The following is a 17,195-nucleotide window of genomic DNA, read 5'->3' on the forward strand; positions in this document are numbered from 1 at the left end:
CCCCCCAATTCTCTCCCCCATCCCACTGGGGGTGGTGAGCCAATGGCTGTGTGGTGTTTAGCTGCCTGCCGGGTTGTTAAACCACAACACTGATCGAGTTGGATCTGCACATCACTACCTAGCATTTCTAGGCACATAACAAGCCTCAGCTGGACAGGTACTAAGTGCCATTGTACTACTTCCCCCTCATCCCCGAGCTTCAAATACCAACTCATTGTCTCATGAAATGATATAAAACATCTTCAAATTCTTGAACATAGATTTCCATCCATGAAGTAAGCAAATTATTAGCAGTAATAAAACAGTATAAAAAAGCAAAATTACTAGTCCACAAAATTTATTATTGCATTATTCCTCTGCTGAGCTCCCTAATTTAAACGCATCACTGCTATCAACTTTGAGTAAAACCAAGTAACCACAAAAACCTACTCCACTTCCTACTGCATATGCCACGTGGTTTATATTTGCACTGCATTTCACTTAAGCTCTAATTAGGTAGTGTTTTTGTCTGGCAGGAAACATTAACACAGAAATCTTCACAGCATTTCAAGTATAGACATTATTAATAGCAAGTTTTGTTTTACAGACTGTCAGGCTTTCTTGACCATAACACTTGGCATATGCGTGCTTCAGCTAAAACCAGAGAGAACGCTTTCACACAGAAGGGAAGAGCTGAGAGACATCTAGAGAGGCACAACTCTCACTTTTGGTGTTACTAAATTTAAGTAAAAGCTTTTGTCCTAGAGAAATTCCAGGCCTTGATATTTCTGTTTAACATTTTGTCCTAGCCTGCGCTGATCAAGCCTGGTTCCATCCCAACAGCAGCTACAGTTCCACAGCACATCAAGTTCTTCCACATCTATTCTTTACGTAATACAACGGTCTGTTCTAGCTTTTAAAAGCACTTCTGGATTCTGAAATAAATGAGGAGAAAAATTAAACCTGCTGTGCCGGCTTAAGAACTTGTGTATACTTTCTAAGAAGAGAAGTTTTATTTTTCCACACACAAGATAGGAGATTATTTGTGGATCTGTAAATCCAGTTCCATGATCTAACAGTCCATTTTATCGTCATGCAAATGTACTCAATGGATAAGATGTGAAAAGCCTTTATAGGTATGCAACCTTCTGAAACTTTATACAGGACTAAACGAAGGGACAGTGAACCCATTTCTCTATAGGCATAGCTGTTCTTAACTTCTTTTTTCCCCCCACATCTAAGATCCTTATAATAAGATAGCAGAAAACTAGATCTACAGATATTAGGAGCTCCAGGAACTGATTCATGCTATATAAATTTAAGACAAGACTTACAAGTTTGTATCATAGAATCATAGAGGTTGGAAAAGACCTCTAAGATCATCGAGTCCACCCGTCGCCCCAACACCACCATGCCCACTAAACCATGTCCCTAAGTGCCTCATCTACACGTCTTTTAAATACCTCCAGGGATGGGGACTCCACCACTGCCCTGGGCAGCCTGTTCCAATGTTTCCCCACTCTTTCAGTCAATAAATTTTTCCTCACATCCAATCTAAACCTCCCCTGGCGCAACTTGAGGCCGTTTCCTCTTGTCCTATCGCTTGTTACTTGGGAGAAGAGACCGACCCCCACCTCGCTACAACCTCCTTTCAGGAAGTTGTAGAGAGCGATGAGGTCTCCCCTCAGCCTCCTTTTCTCCAGGCTAACCAACCCCAGTTCCCTCAGCCGCTCCTCATAAGACTTGTTCTCCAGACCCCTCACCAGCCTCGTTGCCCTTCTCTGGACACGTTCCAGCACCTTAACATCCTTCTTGTAGTGAGGGGCCCCAAAATGTAAAAGTCACACAAACTGAAATCCATAGCCAATTCCAACTAGTCACAGGATTTACTATTTGCTTATTTGAAAGCTTTATTTAAAAAGCAGTTTTGAAAGACCAAGCTTTCAACACGGTTCTTGATTTCCAGATATGTAAGGAGCTACTTCAATTAACAGTATTCATATTTTTGAGTATTAAGCACAAATTTACTGAGAAGTCGGTACAGGAGGACATTAAAGAGAATTTTGTTTTCTTACTAGCTTTCATCTGCTTCCCCCAACCCCCATTCCACGCCCCAACAAAAAGCCACCAAAATCCACGTTCCCTGGGCAGCGCCATAAGATTCTTCCAGACTTGTGTGCCTGACTGGGAAGCAGGGGGGTAACAAAAAGAAAAGCCTCAGATCTCTGCAGAGCAAAGGTATGGGGCACAGTTGCATAAACCTCCCTAAACCATATACAACTGACATTTGGGCTACATCGTCCCCACTTGAAGATTTTAGCTTCACGTCTTTAGTTTCATGGAAAGAGAAAAACAACAATCAAGAGGTAAAGACATGGAAGCAAACTGCAGACTTATTTGCAAATGCAAATTTGTTTGTTGATATAGACATACATGACTGAATGTATTAATGTTACATATGTATGAAAAGATTACTTTTTAAACATCTCAGTGTTTGAAATATTTATACAAATGGCAATTTCAAGTACGTATGTGTGAAGCATGGCTTCCTGATTTTGGCGTCTAGACTAAAAGCCTGAAATCAGAAGGTTATCAACATCGCTTTAAGTAGAAATGGCTAGATTTGTATGGTTTTTGAACTACCTAAATACTTACAGTGCACTGTGCATCAGAGATTGCTTCAAACTCAGGTTAGCACAGGAATGATTTCAGACTTGTCACATACAAAAATAAACAAATCATAGTTTTGAAAAGAGCTCAGGATACAACCGGGAAGCTGAACCCAAATACCTTCAGGTTAGTATTTTATATTTTATTTATTTACAAACAAGTGAAATGCAACGGCCCGGACTGCAGAGGCGCAGAACGGATTTTTAATTTTTAAATCTGACAATGTGTCAAGTTTTTAAATAACACCATATTCATGTTAGAAAAAATAAAACAAAACTTTAAGCCAACAGCATTAACATTTTCAAGTAAGGTATCTGAAATGACGTGCCCCAGCAAGAGACTAATTTTGAAGTTGGAGGACCTTCACCTCCTATAACACGCTGGGGGAGTACAAGAATCAGGATATCTTCTTTGGTGGCCTTCAGTCAGATACTCGAAAGGTCAGTTACAGCTCAAACTTTTATGCAACTTACATGTCATTGCAAAAGCTCTGGAATGACAAATTCTGTTCCTATAGCCTGGCTCTGGCTTGATGACCAACATACTCGTTGCATTCTTTTTATCTTTAGGAAACTACACACTCAGTAAGTATTCTAATATCTGAAGAAAAAAAATCCACAAATAACAGATGTTGCCTCATATTGCAAGGAAATACTACCTATACAGGCTTTTTAGTCTTGTTTTTAATGAGCTTACCGAGCGGATCTCTCAATTTCGCTATGCTTTTGTGAAGATTGCTGCTTGCAGTTACTAGAAAAAACTAATCTCAATTTATTTTCAATCCTTAGCAAGACCTGCAATTTAACTTATATTTGTAAATATTTAGGAAGCCCATTGCTGAGCCACTTCATACCATCATGTTAAAACCACACGAACTACATCTAAGCAGATGATTCTACTAAACACATTATGGGAGGGCATGATCTCCATCTACAGCAGTAAGTTCTCTGCTACTCTTCCATTAGGCCTCCCTTGCCCCATTCATCGTCATCCCTCCCAGCAGCCACATCCACTGTTACTGCTTTTTTATCTCAGCCACCAGCCACATCCACTGTTGTTACTTTTTTATCTCAGTGGATCCAAAGTATGTCCCAGCTGTTCATTACTTACTGTGATTTTGAAAGCCATTGTTTATGTTCTGTTAAAAAGCTGAAATTTTCAATATTCTTATTGCAAAAATGAAAACAATTAGCAATTTGAAAATTAAGCCGGTTTCAAATTCAGTAAGAATTTTAGCATTCTCCATTTGGCACAATTCTCAGTTGTATCTACTAACAGTAAACTGACACAAGACCCACATTATAAATAATAAATGCAAGACATTTTGTCAAAGGCTGCAGTATAAACATCAAAGAAAACGTTTCAACAAGAATGACTGTGGTACCAATACTGTACAAAAGATAAAAAAAAATATTCTTTGATAATTTTGTATTTTTTTTTTTTTTCATTATTTAACAGTTAGTTGGAGATTCTACTTCAATTCCTGTGCAGCTTTATTTTTAGGACACAAATGACTGACATAACACAGTGCAATTTGTGAAGAATTGTGAAAATGGTTTCACAGATTATTTAGACAGATTTGCCAGGTAGAAGGACAAGATAAAGAAAAAAGGGCGTTATAGCTTCTCTCCAGCTAGAAAGTTTAACCTAGTTTGAACATACAGATTTTCAGAACTGCTACAAAATGAATTATTTGCTATATTTTAACATTCCATAGCAACAGTTTTTAAAACATCCAGTAAGACTAAAGAGCCTCTGAGAACTAAAATTCCACAATTTCAATTAATCCATACTTCAATCTTACCATTTAAAACATTAATACAAAGCAATACAATAAATGAAGTAAAAATCTAATTTCATAAATTATAGCTGACTTCATAGAACAGAACCCTCAGATTCTGTTTATAAAGGCAGTTAATGAAACAAAGCATTCCATTTTTCTCAGCTTTTTCTTATGCAGTAACCGCATTAGATCTGCCTTTCTAAACAGTCTTTTCTGAGGGCCGAAGCAAACAACAGCAGTGCAACCAAGTAACAGAGAGGCAGTTCCAAACAATTAATCAATGTCACGTAGATAGAAAATGACTGATGTTTTTTCACCATTCTGCTGTCCTATGAGCTGCCTGGAGGAAGCTGTCTCTGGGACTCAGCTGCATCACCTTGCTCTTATCACGCTCAGTTGAATGCAAGTAAACCACACAGTGCCATTGCAGTTTGATTAGGACAAAACTGAATGCATTACGATTCCCTTCCTGCATTTTTATTATCCCCTGGGGAGTCCTGAAATTTGTTCCAAAAAGAAAAAAAAAACCCAACAAAATAATTCAGCAGAAGTGCTGCGCAAGCTTGCTAGCACAGGAAAAAATGCAACCCTACGTCCATACTGACCCACTGCCAAATACACGCCTGATTACATGCTCTATAGCACACCCTATACATGTGCTCTGAACGCTCAAAACAGTTTATTTTGGTTCTGACTTTTACCACCAGTGAAACTGTAAGCAATCGTATCTGTGCAATACAATCATACATCGGGCAAGCCTGCAATTTGTGAGCAAAGGTACCTCTCAGTGCAAAAGCCCTATCACTAAGAGTGTTTAGGCCAACTAACCCTATTTTTTTCAGTCTATAACTTGATTAATCTGAAAGGATTTGACTGAACCCAAAGATTCTATCAGTCTCCTGCATACATATCCGTAACATCTACTTAAAGCTCAAAATGATCCACGGCAATGAACTTGTAATGTGAAGAACTACCCCGCCTTTCAATACAGCTTGGTGCCCCTTCCCCTTTGATTATGAAAAAGGTTGACAGAGTTACTGAAGGTAGCCAGCAGTCAAGATCTTTCAGGTTTCCTTCTATTCTTCCTGTGGAAGACCTTTATGAAGCTAACAGTGAGACAAGTAAGAGCACGGTACTCAAAGCATTCTTTACTCTGACCCCCATTAAAATTTAAGAACCTTACAAAAGATCTCACTGGAATTATTTCAAAGACAGCTGCTAGAAAACCGCTGTGGATTTGGGCTAAAGACACCTTGACTACCTAACTGCTGGTGAGAAATATCTTTACAAATCCCCTACGCTTCAATAACCACAAGCTTCTAAGTGGTAGTCATACGTGCCTTCAGTTACACAACAGTAAGCTTTGACACCGCTCTTCACGATAAGGTTGTCCTCACTTGAGGCTGGCAATTCAAACATTAACTAGTTTTCTACTCCAGTTTAGACTAACTGAACCCACTCTCACATGATGCTGAGGTCTAGCAAGCAACTGAAAAAAAAGCAAGTCTCAAAAGCATTACTCCAGAAGAGCTGGCTAGAAAGTAGTTTCCATATACCGTCTATCTTCTGGAAACGAAAAAGAACGACGGAAGACAGAAATCCTTTGTGGTGGGACCAAGAGCATTTCCCTTAAACTCAGTAACTTATCCTTAATCCTCCCGTTCATCTTAAACTGCAGGCACCTGCAGCTGTACACAGACTGCCACCTTCCAGTTTGGCCACATCTCTCACTGAATCCCCAACCCAACGAGATCCAATGGCAGTTTCTGTACTGAGCAGTAATCACCGCCTTTCGGTATTACCCATCTGACCGGTGACACCGTTCTTCCACCGGCTGGTTACTTTTAAAAAGCTAAGCAGCTGTTTGCCAACTCCTTTCTGTTACATCGCTGTTCGCCCTCTTCTGAAACTATGTTGAGGTTCTGTCTTTTCCTTTCATGCCCTGAGTATATTCTCTGAAGAGGTTTTGTACCAAATTGGCAGGTTTCAACTCCCCGAGACAAACTATGATCTAGGCTGCTGCAAAGAAGTCTACACAGCCAGTTGAGTAAGGTAAGACAGCCTTGTATGGCTGCCTAAGATAACGTGCACGCACTGCAAGTGACCAAGATTCCCAAGATAGCTCAGATACCAGAAGTAGTTGCCACAGGGAACGGTGAAGGCCAGATACGTGGTCCTCCAAAATGTATAGCTGCAGTAGCCAAACTCGCTCACCTAGAACTAGTCTTAATTCACTACTTTTTGTAGTAGAGATCCTAAACTGTATAGAGCCTTGTCCCAATCCTTCTCTCTCAACATTCATGACAAAATTCTGAGAAAACTAGACTGTCATTGCTGTACGAGCCATATCCCCTTGCAGTTGCAGAACTTGCAAAGGGGGCCAACACAGAATGGCACAAGAAATCCATCCAAGTTTTCCTGTCTAGATACAGAACTTCTATTCTCTTTCAACGAGAGAAAACAGCCATGTGAAGAGATTCTCTCAATTTAGTGCCTGAAATACATACTTACAGATGTTCCTGAAAAGTCAGCAGGATAATTTTAAACAGCAGATTTCAAAAGATACAGCATAAGACATGCAAGATTTAGTCTGACCTCAAAATTTAAGTTTTAACAATCACTAGATTTTAAAAGCGAGCATCATTTTTGGAGGTATCACTTGTAAGTAAACAAATGAGAGCATTCTATACGCACCATGTTGCAGCTGTAGACAGGCAAAACAGACACTAAAATCTCAATTAGGAACCAAATTATCCAACTGGGATGCACAATATTGAAGTACTTCAGTATAACATCAAAACATTCAGACAGATTAATTGTGCCAGTGTTGTTTTCCTACTTTTAACAAAACTCTCTAGGCAGACAAATTAACATTTTTCAGTTTGTAAATTTACAAACAGCTACCCAATTATGGAGACTGGGGAGTTAAAGATAATCAAGGATTTTACAGGGGCTTAGTCACGTGAGTTCTACTTCAGTTTTGCTGTGCTAGCCCCTTTTAGCACCATAGAAAAACAAATCAAGGTTTTATTTCCACGGCAAGGCAATATCAAGAACACAAAATGCCGACAATATGTTGTTTTATTGCTAATAGAATTTGCTTGCATACAGATCTGGGTTTTAACTTAATGCACGGTTACTGAAAAGATTCTGTGGGCCCTTTAAAATAATTTTTGTAAGCATTTTATTTATTTAGTAAATGCTTGAGACAACCAAATGAGAATGATATTCTGCATATAATTTTTTGTTTATGAAACTTAGCAGGAATATTTCAACGAAAGGAAAAAAACCTCATGTTTGGACCATTAATAAAGAAAGAGATACTGCTTTGGCATCTCAATTTCAATTTTCAAAATAAAGACATTCTGAAGCTATTAAAAGGGCTGCTAAGTGAAGCCTTGTACTCTGCAGGGAGTCCACAACACAAAGTCTTTTGTCTGAGGAAACCCAGTTTTTCTGGCAATAAAATATCACTTGGCTTCTTTCTCCAGTTTCTTTAATTTTACTGCATGCTAAGGAGTTAAAGCATATCCAACACGCTGACGCTATTTTGTTTTACTTCATAGTGCATCAGCTTCAAGTCTCTCATCACAATCTGTGAGGAGGAAACCTAGCTTTTCAGAATATATTAGTAGTAAGAGACTCTCCCCCACTCACACATTAAATCTAAACCAAATCAAGAGAAATTATCCATTAAAACTATATACAAAGCTGTCTACCACAGTTAGGTATCAAGCTGAAATTCAGTGGCAAATCAGAAGTATTAACTAGGTATAACTTTTATCGCCTCACTCTCCAGATCTTTGGACCTAGATTAAACCTCTCCTATTTCACCTCAGAGAATTTGCAAACACTGCACACCTAGCGCAGGCTACAGCAGGAACGGCAAAGGAGGAAGGATTAGTTGCAAGCCCCGTCCTTCAGCTTGTAATGGCTTGATTCTGTTATCACTGGAATACAGATCAAAACATTCAGTCTCTTTTATGGCTGAGAAAGTAGATCTATTTTTAGAACAAATTACCTGGCATCAAACAGCTGAGAAAATTAGCTAGTTCACACTGCAGACCAAAACAATTTTGCCATGGCATAAAGCAGCCTTTTCCTGTTAAATACCCAACATGTTCAGATACCTGTAAGCTCAACCTCTTTTACAGAGCAAATCCAAATACAGTCGGTGCTTTATAACCACTTTAGGCATATCCCCAAAAAGCTATAAAGCATCTGATAGCGACTTTAAGTCAGCCTTACTATTTTTACTCAGAATTAGAGATCTGAGGGAACCATTTTTCTTTACTGGGGGGAAAAAAAAACCCCACCGCCCTGTCTGAAAGATGCTTTCAAAACAGGAAAACATTTTAAATGCATTTTATACCACCAAATTCCTCTTTCACAACCTATTAAAATACTAAAAGCAAATGCCACCATGGGTACACTGCTCAGATTATTGCAAGATTCAAATCATATTATTTCTATTTATTTTCCAATATTTTCAAAGAAAAGAGCTTGTCCTCACTCAATACATTTATTCACAAGTGGGTCGTCTTTGTTGTGTCTCCCAGTGCTATATACACATTTATACAGAGGATTGATGAATATTGGTAAGCACAGGGATGGACATAAAGGCTGAAGCCTTCAAATGATGCAAATGTGTTTAATCTATTTCTTTCCTTTTTTTTTTTTTTTATATCACTTAACTTGCATTGAGGCAAGTTCATGCGAAGACAAAAAAAATTCCCCAAAAGCTAAGTACACTTGGAGCGGAGTTCAATTCAACACACCAGGCAGACACAATGCATGGTACAATGGTAACAAGCAGTGCTAATTCATTAACAAGTGACAGATAAGAAACAGCTGGAAGTGCAACTTTACATATACTGCGAAAGAAGTTTGAGCAGTTTGTTTAGCTGGTAAAATGGAAAGTGAAAGATCGAAGAAATCAAAGAATATGGTTAACCACAAATTACCAAGATGAATATTTAAGTCACTATTTTTACAAAGAAAAAAAAACAGTATGAAAAAATGGAAGGTAGTGAAATCTGTACTTATATTAACATGTCTGGAGGAAAAAAAGATATTTGGAACAATTAAGGAGGAGAAGAATCAGAGAGAATGGTTTTTCAAAAAGATGACCTAAATTAAGCAACATTCCGATGTTAAGTATCAGGAAACACCTTCTGCCCTGATGGGCTTACGTCATCCATGAACAACAAATATCCCACAGAAATTAACACTGGGATTACAAAGAAAAAGGAAATTATATCATGAGTTTCTCTCAGAACCTTCTCTAACACTAGAAATAACAGGTAGAGAATCCTAGATTGAAGTGGTAATTTTATGTAAGATATAAAACCAGACAGAATGGGTAAAAGGATGGGAAAGGGGAACTTTAATTACGAAGAGAAGGAGACAAAGAAAAGAGAAGCATAGCTGTTACAAGATCTGTTACAGGAATAATTTTAAGCAATATGAGCTAATAAAGAGAAAGGAAGGAGTTGCGGCAAAAGTGATCTTGAAGGTCAACTAGGTTGTGTTCACTGCTTCAAAGCACACTGTTTCTGCGGTTGTCTTCAGAAAGTCACCGCACCTAGACTAGAATTCTAGAGCCAGGCACACCTCCCAGTAATATCAGGCATTTGATAAATGTCAAATGATTGATGTAATATTAAATAATGTGCATATTCTGACAAATGTCATTGCACTTAGAAAAATTTCACTTCACACTCTACGACATTGAATTTTAATGAGTTGCAGCAGAGAGACTTTAGCCAGCCTTGTCTAGAAAGAGAAACTGAACAGGACAGAAGCCAAGTACAAATGCTCCAATGCATATGTGCATCCCAAGAAGTGACAGGACGTAAGAACACGCAAATAAAAATTATTTAAGAATATAAAGTCAAAGCATGAAAGAGAAATGATTTGTCAGATAACACAGACCGTAGTGCCTTTAGGAAAGGAGCTCCTGGTAAAAAGTTGTCATGGCTGATAGCTGGAAGAGGCAACTGCAAAAGCGGTTTAAATGAGTGCAGATGCTGCTTTCACCATTGACATTCATAATTAGGTCTGTTAAGAGAGAAAATATTCCACCTACGTCAATACTTCTCTATAGCATCTCTAAGCCTCTTGACCTCAGTTTCTTTTGCAGCATCCACATAAGTTTTTGTACGCTTTCCCCCCATATGTCTGGTCTATTTATAAACTGTTCAGGTCGGGGCCACGTATTACCATGAGTGTATTAACAGACCAGCAGAAATGAGCCCCATTCCGAGGTTCTTCCCTTGGCCCTGCTAGTCTGTAAAGAAAAATGGCCCTCAAAGATGACTAGTTCACCATTGCGTAAGAGTTCAACAGTGGTGAGTAAATATCTAGTGGTTAAGTGGACAAAAATAGAAAATAATAAACAGCATAAAAATATAAACTACTTTATTTCCTTTGATTATAAAAAGACTAGGAGAGTCTGAAAGAAAGCGCAGTTCTACAGGAATAAGAGGGCAAGACTTATAATTCTTGCCCTGTTGTATGTCCATCCTCTTGCATGACTATCCTGTGACTATCGCAGACATATTTCTGTGTCCATAAAGCAAGGAATATTTGACTACTTGCATAGAAATGTATTTTCAAGACTTACCAAATAGAACTAATTAAAACCACTAAGAAGCATCACTTTAGTCTTCAAAACCTTACTTCAACAATTTATCATCTGAATTTTGGGTTATCCTTGATGACAACAAAAGCCTTTTTAATTGCATCAAATTCAAGGTGAAACATATTATGGTACTTAGACTGTAAATTTTTATAAAATGGCTATCAAAATAACATCTTCCGTACTTCAATGGATCAAGTTCATGGCTGGGGGTTCTTTGAAACTGTTTTCAATTTACAGAGTAATCCCACAGTGCCAGGTACAACAGCCATGCATATATCCATGATTCATTTAACAAATACAGCATAGTTCAGGAGCGCTACAAAAATCCTGTGCACTCACTTGACACTTATGTGAGTATATGAACATTGTAATGTTAAAACTAAAAGAACGTTAATAGCAGTGTTCTGGTCTTACGTTTTCCTGCCTCAGAAATGTTTTGATACACAAGTTCTCATGAAAATTACAGTACGGAGCTAGGTAAGTATAAGGCATATGCCCACTCACATATACATATGCAGACATTTATATATATTTTTACATTAATTTTGTAGAATATAGATAGGTATTTCCCAGTGCTTTGCTTAGACAAAAAAATTTCTTTAACAGCAGCTGAAAGATTTATTTACTAGGTCTTTTTAACACTTAAATCATTCTTAAAGTATTTGAGATTTAAATTTAATGATAACAGCAGTGTAACACAACCATTGTTGCACCACAACTGAATTTAAATATACCTGCTTCTACAGGAATTGGTTTCTCCAGGAGAAAAACTGTCTGTTTCCAGTGTGTTTTGGTACACTGGGGACCAGTTGAAAACAAGACCTGCAATGGAAGAGTTCAAGAGTTTGATTAAGAACAACATTTTTGATATCACACTACATCAATCAATTACCAAACACACATGCACATGAAGTGTTTGCTACAGCAAAACAGGCTCACTGCCAAACACCTTGAGGCAGAATAAAGTACAAACCCACCCTTATCTCTCAAAGACATTTTTAAATGCATAACCCCAAATACTCACCTTGTTGTGACAGTTCTTCTCAAAAAATATATCAAAATAACCAGCAACTGCCTATAAAAAAAAAGGAAAATGCAAATATGATAAGGGAATAATAGTGACACTCAAGAAAAAGCCTATCATGAACATACACATTTATTGGGATTTCTACTCCTTTTCAAGCCTTTACTAACAGGAACAACCTTAGATTTATGCCTTCAAGCATACTAGAAATCCTAAACCAAAAAATAAGCTGTCATCTGTCATCACAACTCCTTGGTTCTACCCGAGAATATTCAGCCCACTATACCTGCATTTTACTACATACTGAATTTCAGCCCGAGCTTCTAAAGTAACCCGCGCACCCTAACTGCAACTAGAATTACACGAGAGAAAACAGCCTTTCAGATTTGCAAACCCACAAGCATAAAATTCAGTCCTTGTCCCCTACGGCTCCCATGACCCTCAACAACTCCTTGGTTCTACCTGAGAATATTCAGCCCACTATACCTGCATTTTACTACATACTGAATTTCAGCCCGAGCTTCTAAAGTAACCCGCGCACCCTAACTGCAACTAGAATTACACGAGAGAAAACAGCCTTTCAGATTTGCAAACCCACAAGCATAAAATTCAGTCCTTGTCCCCTACGGCTCCCATGACCCTCAATAAATACACACACAGTACGAGGGATTCGGCATAACGTGTTTGCTCTTTGCATAGCTTAACACTATTTTCCACAAAAGCTCCCTGTGAACAGAGGCAGAGCATAACCAGGCAGGGAATATTTTTCTTCCTCTACTACACACACAGATAAGGAAAAAGATTCACAAATACCTCACGCTGGCCTTTTCAGCGGTTAATAGTTTCTAATAGTAACTCTCCAAAGGATTCCTCGGAACACTACTTCTGTCCCTGCTGCCATCCTACTCCTAACCTCAAAGAGCCTCTCTCTTCAGTGCATAATTCATTAGTGGGACTTTTCTTCCAGCTTGAAGAGGAAAAGAAACACAAAATGTCCGCACGCAAAACAGTATACCGACACTATTAGTTACACAGTCTGTTAACACTGGCCTGCTTTTTTGACAAAAAAAAAAGCCTTGTGAGAGTCCTAGAAATTCAAAGCATTCAAATAAAGAACTGGAAGATGCTAATAAAAAGACCATCCACTCCACAGTTTCACCGCTGAAATCCTGTCCGTGCTCACCTTTATTCGCTTTCTACTCTCTCCTACGAAAAGGCTACAGCAAATCAGACCGTGGGCCCAAGGCAGTTATGCTTTTCTGTTGTATGTCAGCCTGAAGAAATGACCCAGAATAGAGCTTTTGAGTAACCAACTACAGCAGCTGGGGACTCTCTATCCGTGTGACAGCAGGAAGGGATTCTCCCCACGTCGGCTATAGTACCTTCAAAGAAGATATGGACCAATTCAACGATGGCAAACCTGTTGCATGAAAACTCACTGCAAACAACTGATTATAACCTTCCTCTCACAGCACCAGTGTTTTTCTCCTACTCTAAGTCTAGGAAACTGGTTGTTCTGAATAGTTACAAAGGACAAGTTCTGTAGCATGCCCTTCATATTGACTCAGAGATAGACTGTGAAGTCTAGAAGTGAAGGAAAAAAAGAAGTCAAACATGCCTGCAAAATTGAGGTAACATACTGAATGGCATAGGGCTTTACCATTATGAAATATGTAATCTGAATGATAGCTAAACCATTCTGGTATTGTTCCTCTCTAGTCTAAATCCAGAACAGATTTCACCAACAAGGTGGAGAACACAGTGTGTTAAAGCAAGTAAGCCTACGTTAAAGTACCTGTGTTAGCTTCTCAGCTACGGGCACTCCAGAGAAGCCCGGCAAGTTCCAAACTCCGATGTGGGCAAATATTCTTAAAAAATGAACCAAGGAGACACCGAGGGAGCTTCGTGACAATTGAGCACCAGATGTTGGAAACGGTGACTCTTCCATCCCTTAAGTAAAGTCCTATCACTCGATGCCGAGAATCTCATTCCCAAGTGAACTACAGCCTTGTCTAACATACCTTTTTGAGTAAAGATTGAGAAGGTTTTGACAAAGCTTTATTGACCCATCAGATTACTTTTATTGATGCACAATTTTTTTCTGGACATTAGTCAGGGATCTAAGTCATAAAAGTATTTTTCAATCATCAGGTCAATACTGTTGATATGCTTACAAATAAGACCTAGGATATGACTACCGGAGAAAGGAAAACAAGGTTGCGACAACAAAAATACATTAAGAATTGAGGGGAAAAAAAATTAGCTTCCAGAGAAAACAAGACAATCAAGCTACATTTTGGACCAGAAAGCTAAAAGCTCCAAGCAGACATACCATAGCTAAGGTGGATGCAATTATCTGTACACTTGGTAGCAAGAAGTAACAGAAACACCTTACATGCTACCCTGAGAAAACATCCCCGGATTAGCATTTTTTTTGGAATCAAGTTCAGGCTGAAAAGAAACTGCAGTTACAAGCAAAGAAACTGTCCCCTGCTATTTGCTGCCTCCTGTGCTCAGGGAAACGGGATTTGTACACCTTCTGTAAATGACTAGGACAAATAACCACCTTATTCCTTACAGTATCATCGGTTTCCCTAACTGAAACAACCTGACACACTGACTTTGACTACCTAAATCAAGAGGTAGTAGCAGTAATTATTAGACATCAAAGATCACCACTTTATGTAGAGCTCCACGGACTACAGAGAACAAGAGCTCTACACTGAATCATTAAATTCTTTTTGTTACGTTCTAAAATGGATATATGTCCTTCAATATTGATGCTGAAATAATTGTTGAGCTAAAAGAAGAAAAATACAGAAAAATATTTAACAAAATAAATTCCTCAAGTCCCTAAGGATAAGTTCCTGTGAACAGCTTCAGGCGTTCCCCAAAGTTGCCCAAAATTTGGTCAGTTAAAACTGGGCAGGGAACACACCCCAAAACCAAAACACACTCTCTGGTGAGCTATGTCAACAAGCAACCCCAGTCCTGCAAAGCTAAATAGAAGTTACATACTTAAAGTTAAATACATACAGGAGAGAGTTTGAACGATGTTTTGAAAACTAACTGTAAGAGCATATATTGCAATTCAGAAATCTAATGAGTACCTTTTATTAATACATTTTCAAAGCGTTTTTGAGCCAACTAAAAAAAAAAAAACCACACACACTTGGTTTGACGATTTTTCTTTGTGAAATTAGTTACAGCTATGTAATTTGTTTTTAATAAACATTTTTTGGCAACCTGCCATCATTTACCAACAGCGCATTTGATCTTCAGATAGAAATCTCTCCCCTCGTATTTTAAATCTTTGGGAAAACAAAAAGTCTAATACCAAACCCAGTAGTTACTGACCAGCTGCAAAATTTGTTTAATATTCACTACGGCAGCTATTCTACAAGCCAATTACAGTTGAGGAAAAACAGAAAGCAAAAATGCACAGATTAAATATATCCCACTTTGATGCACACAGCCTGCGGCTTACCCTGTAAAACAAGAAACCAAACCAGAAGTTTAAACCTGCTATTCAACAGAAGTACAGTTATTTACATATACCTAGGTAATAAACGTAAGGTCAAGTCCACCCTAAAGCCTCCCAGTAACTCCAGACTAAATTAACTACCTTCTTCCTTTCCTCTTCTTGATTTCATGTGGAAGATTGCATGTGCTAGATTGCATGTGTTCCCCTGACAATAACATAGCACTTTAAAAGGCATTCAGTTTATCCAAATTATACATTATTTTCATGAAGTAAATTCAGTTTTATTTCTGAACAGACACATTAGAGGAATTATTAAATTCACCAGCTCTTCTCAAGAAAAGGGTTGTTCTGTATGGTCCTCTATACCATATGTACGTTTATATGCTCATCCAAACACTATGCTATGCTTAAATTTTTTAAATATACTGTTGCCTTTTTGAGATCTTTCTGCTTTTGAGCTGTTTTGTCATTTGATCTGCCCCAGGCCTACAGGATCTCAAGCTACCTACATAGATACCTACAGTCGCATTAAAAGAAGCACATCTGGCCTTCCTAAAACCTGCCATACAATTTTGTAAAACAAGAAGAGCAATCAGTAAGGACAGTCATAATGAGTTTCAAGGCTGAGATGGTCCCGGGCCTATATTAAACTGTTAAGTAGTTAGCTACTGATACTGTTTTCTCGACTTCCTTTAACAATTCATACCACCCATTCCAAAACATCTGTGTATGAAACCAATTGTTCAATTAAAAGTTTTATCAAAAGAAATAGGCTGAGCTTCTTCTACGCTAAAATAAAGGGAGGGCATGCAGGATCTCAGCATAGCTCTAAAATCTTTTTGTAGAAAGCAAGCAAGCAAGCAAACAAGCAAGGAAGGAACGCAAGAGAAAGGAAAGCCTCAAATTTACAGTTAGTCTAGAAAACCTTAGTCTAAAGAGTGGGTGGGCCTATGTCAAAGAGGAACCTTGTTCTTTACACCCAATTTAATGATTTCTTCATGCCAAAAAAAGAAGTTGATGGCTTCTTACAACCACCCAAGCTTTCCTTTAAGCAAGCTAGGAATTCAAAGAATAGACTACTATAGCCTTACTATGATGGTCTGGTTTTATTCATCTAGCACAGAATTAATAAAAATGTTAACAATTAATTCCTAGGATGACATTTCAAATCCAGAGTGTATCTTTTTTCGTAACAGCTCAATTTCATAAATCTTTTCATTTTCAAAGTAGTCAGCTATTCTAGGACCAGCAAAACATTTAATTTTCAAAAAAATCGGCCAATGACACTGTATCTTTAATACAGAAAGAAAGTTTTCTTTGCCATGTCAAAGGCTTTAGTAAAGCCTTTGACACCATTTCCTACAGCATGCTCCTGGAGAAACTGGATGCTCGTGGCTTGGATGGGCGTACTCTTCGCTGGGTAAAAAACTGGCTGGATGGCCGGGCCCAAAGAGTTGTGGTGAATGGAGTTCAATCCAGTTGGAGGCTGGTCACAAGCAGTGTTCCCCAGGGCTCAGTTTTGGGGCCAGTTCTGTTTAATATCTTTATCAATGATCTGGATGAGGGGATCAAGTGCACCCTCAGTAAGCTTGCAGACGACACCAAGTTGGGC

The 17,195-nt window shown here is 38.4% G+C and overlaps 1 protein-coding gene across 1 annotated transcript in view; it reads right to left on the reverse strand.

The window, feature by feature from the left end:
• The window catches only part of PRMT3 (protein arginine methyltransferase 3), a 110,074-nt gene that overhangs the window by 1,302 nt on the left and 91,577 nt on the right, over positions 1-17,195 (reverse strand). Inside the window, exons 13-14 of the mRNA XM_009278769.2 lie at positions 12,100-12,150; positions 11,810-11,897 (exon numbers count right to left, since the gene is read on the reverse strand). Of these exons, the coding sequence (XP_009277044.1) occupies positions 11,810-11,897; positions 12,100-12,150 (139 nt within the window). The remainder of the gene's footprint in view (positions 1-11,809; positions 11,898-12,099; positions 12,151-17,195) is intronic.

The sequence above is a fragment of the Aptenodytes forsteri genome, unplaced genomic scaffold, assembly GCF_000699145.1.
Source record: "Aptenodytes forsteri isolate BGI_AS27 unplaced genomic scaffold, ASM69914v1 Scaffold418, whole genome shotgun sequence".
In the NCBI taxonomy this organism is placed as follows: Eukaryota; Metazoa; Chordata; class Aves; order Sphenisciformes; family Spheniscidae; genus Aptenodytes; species Aptenodytes forsteri.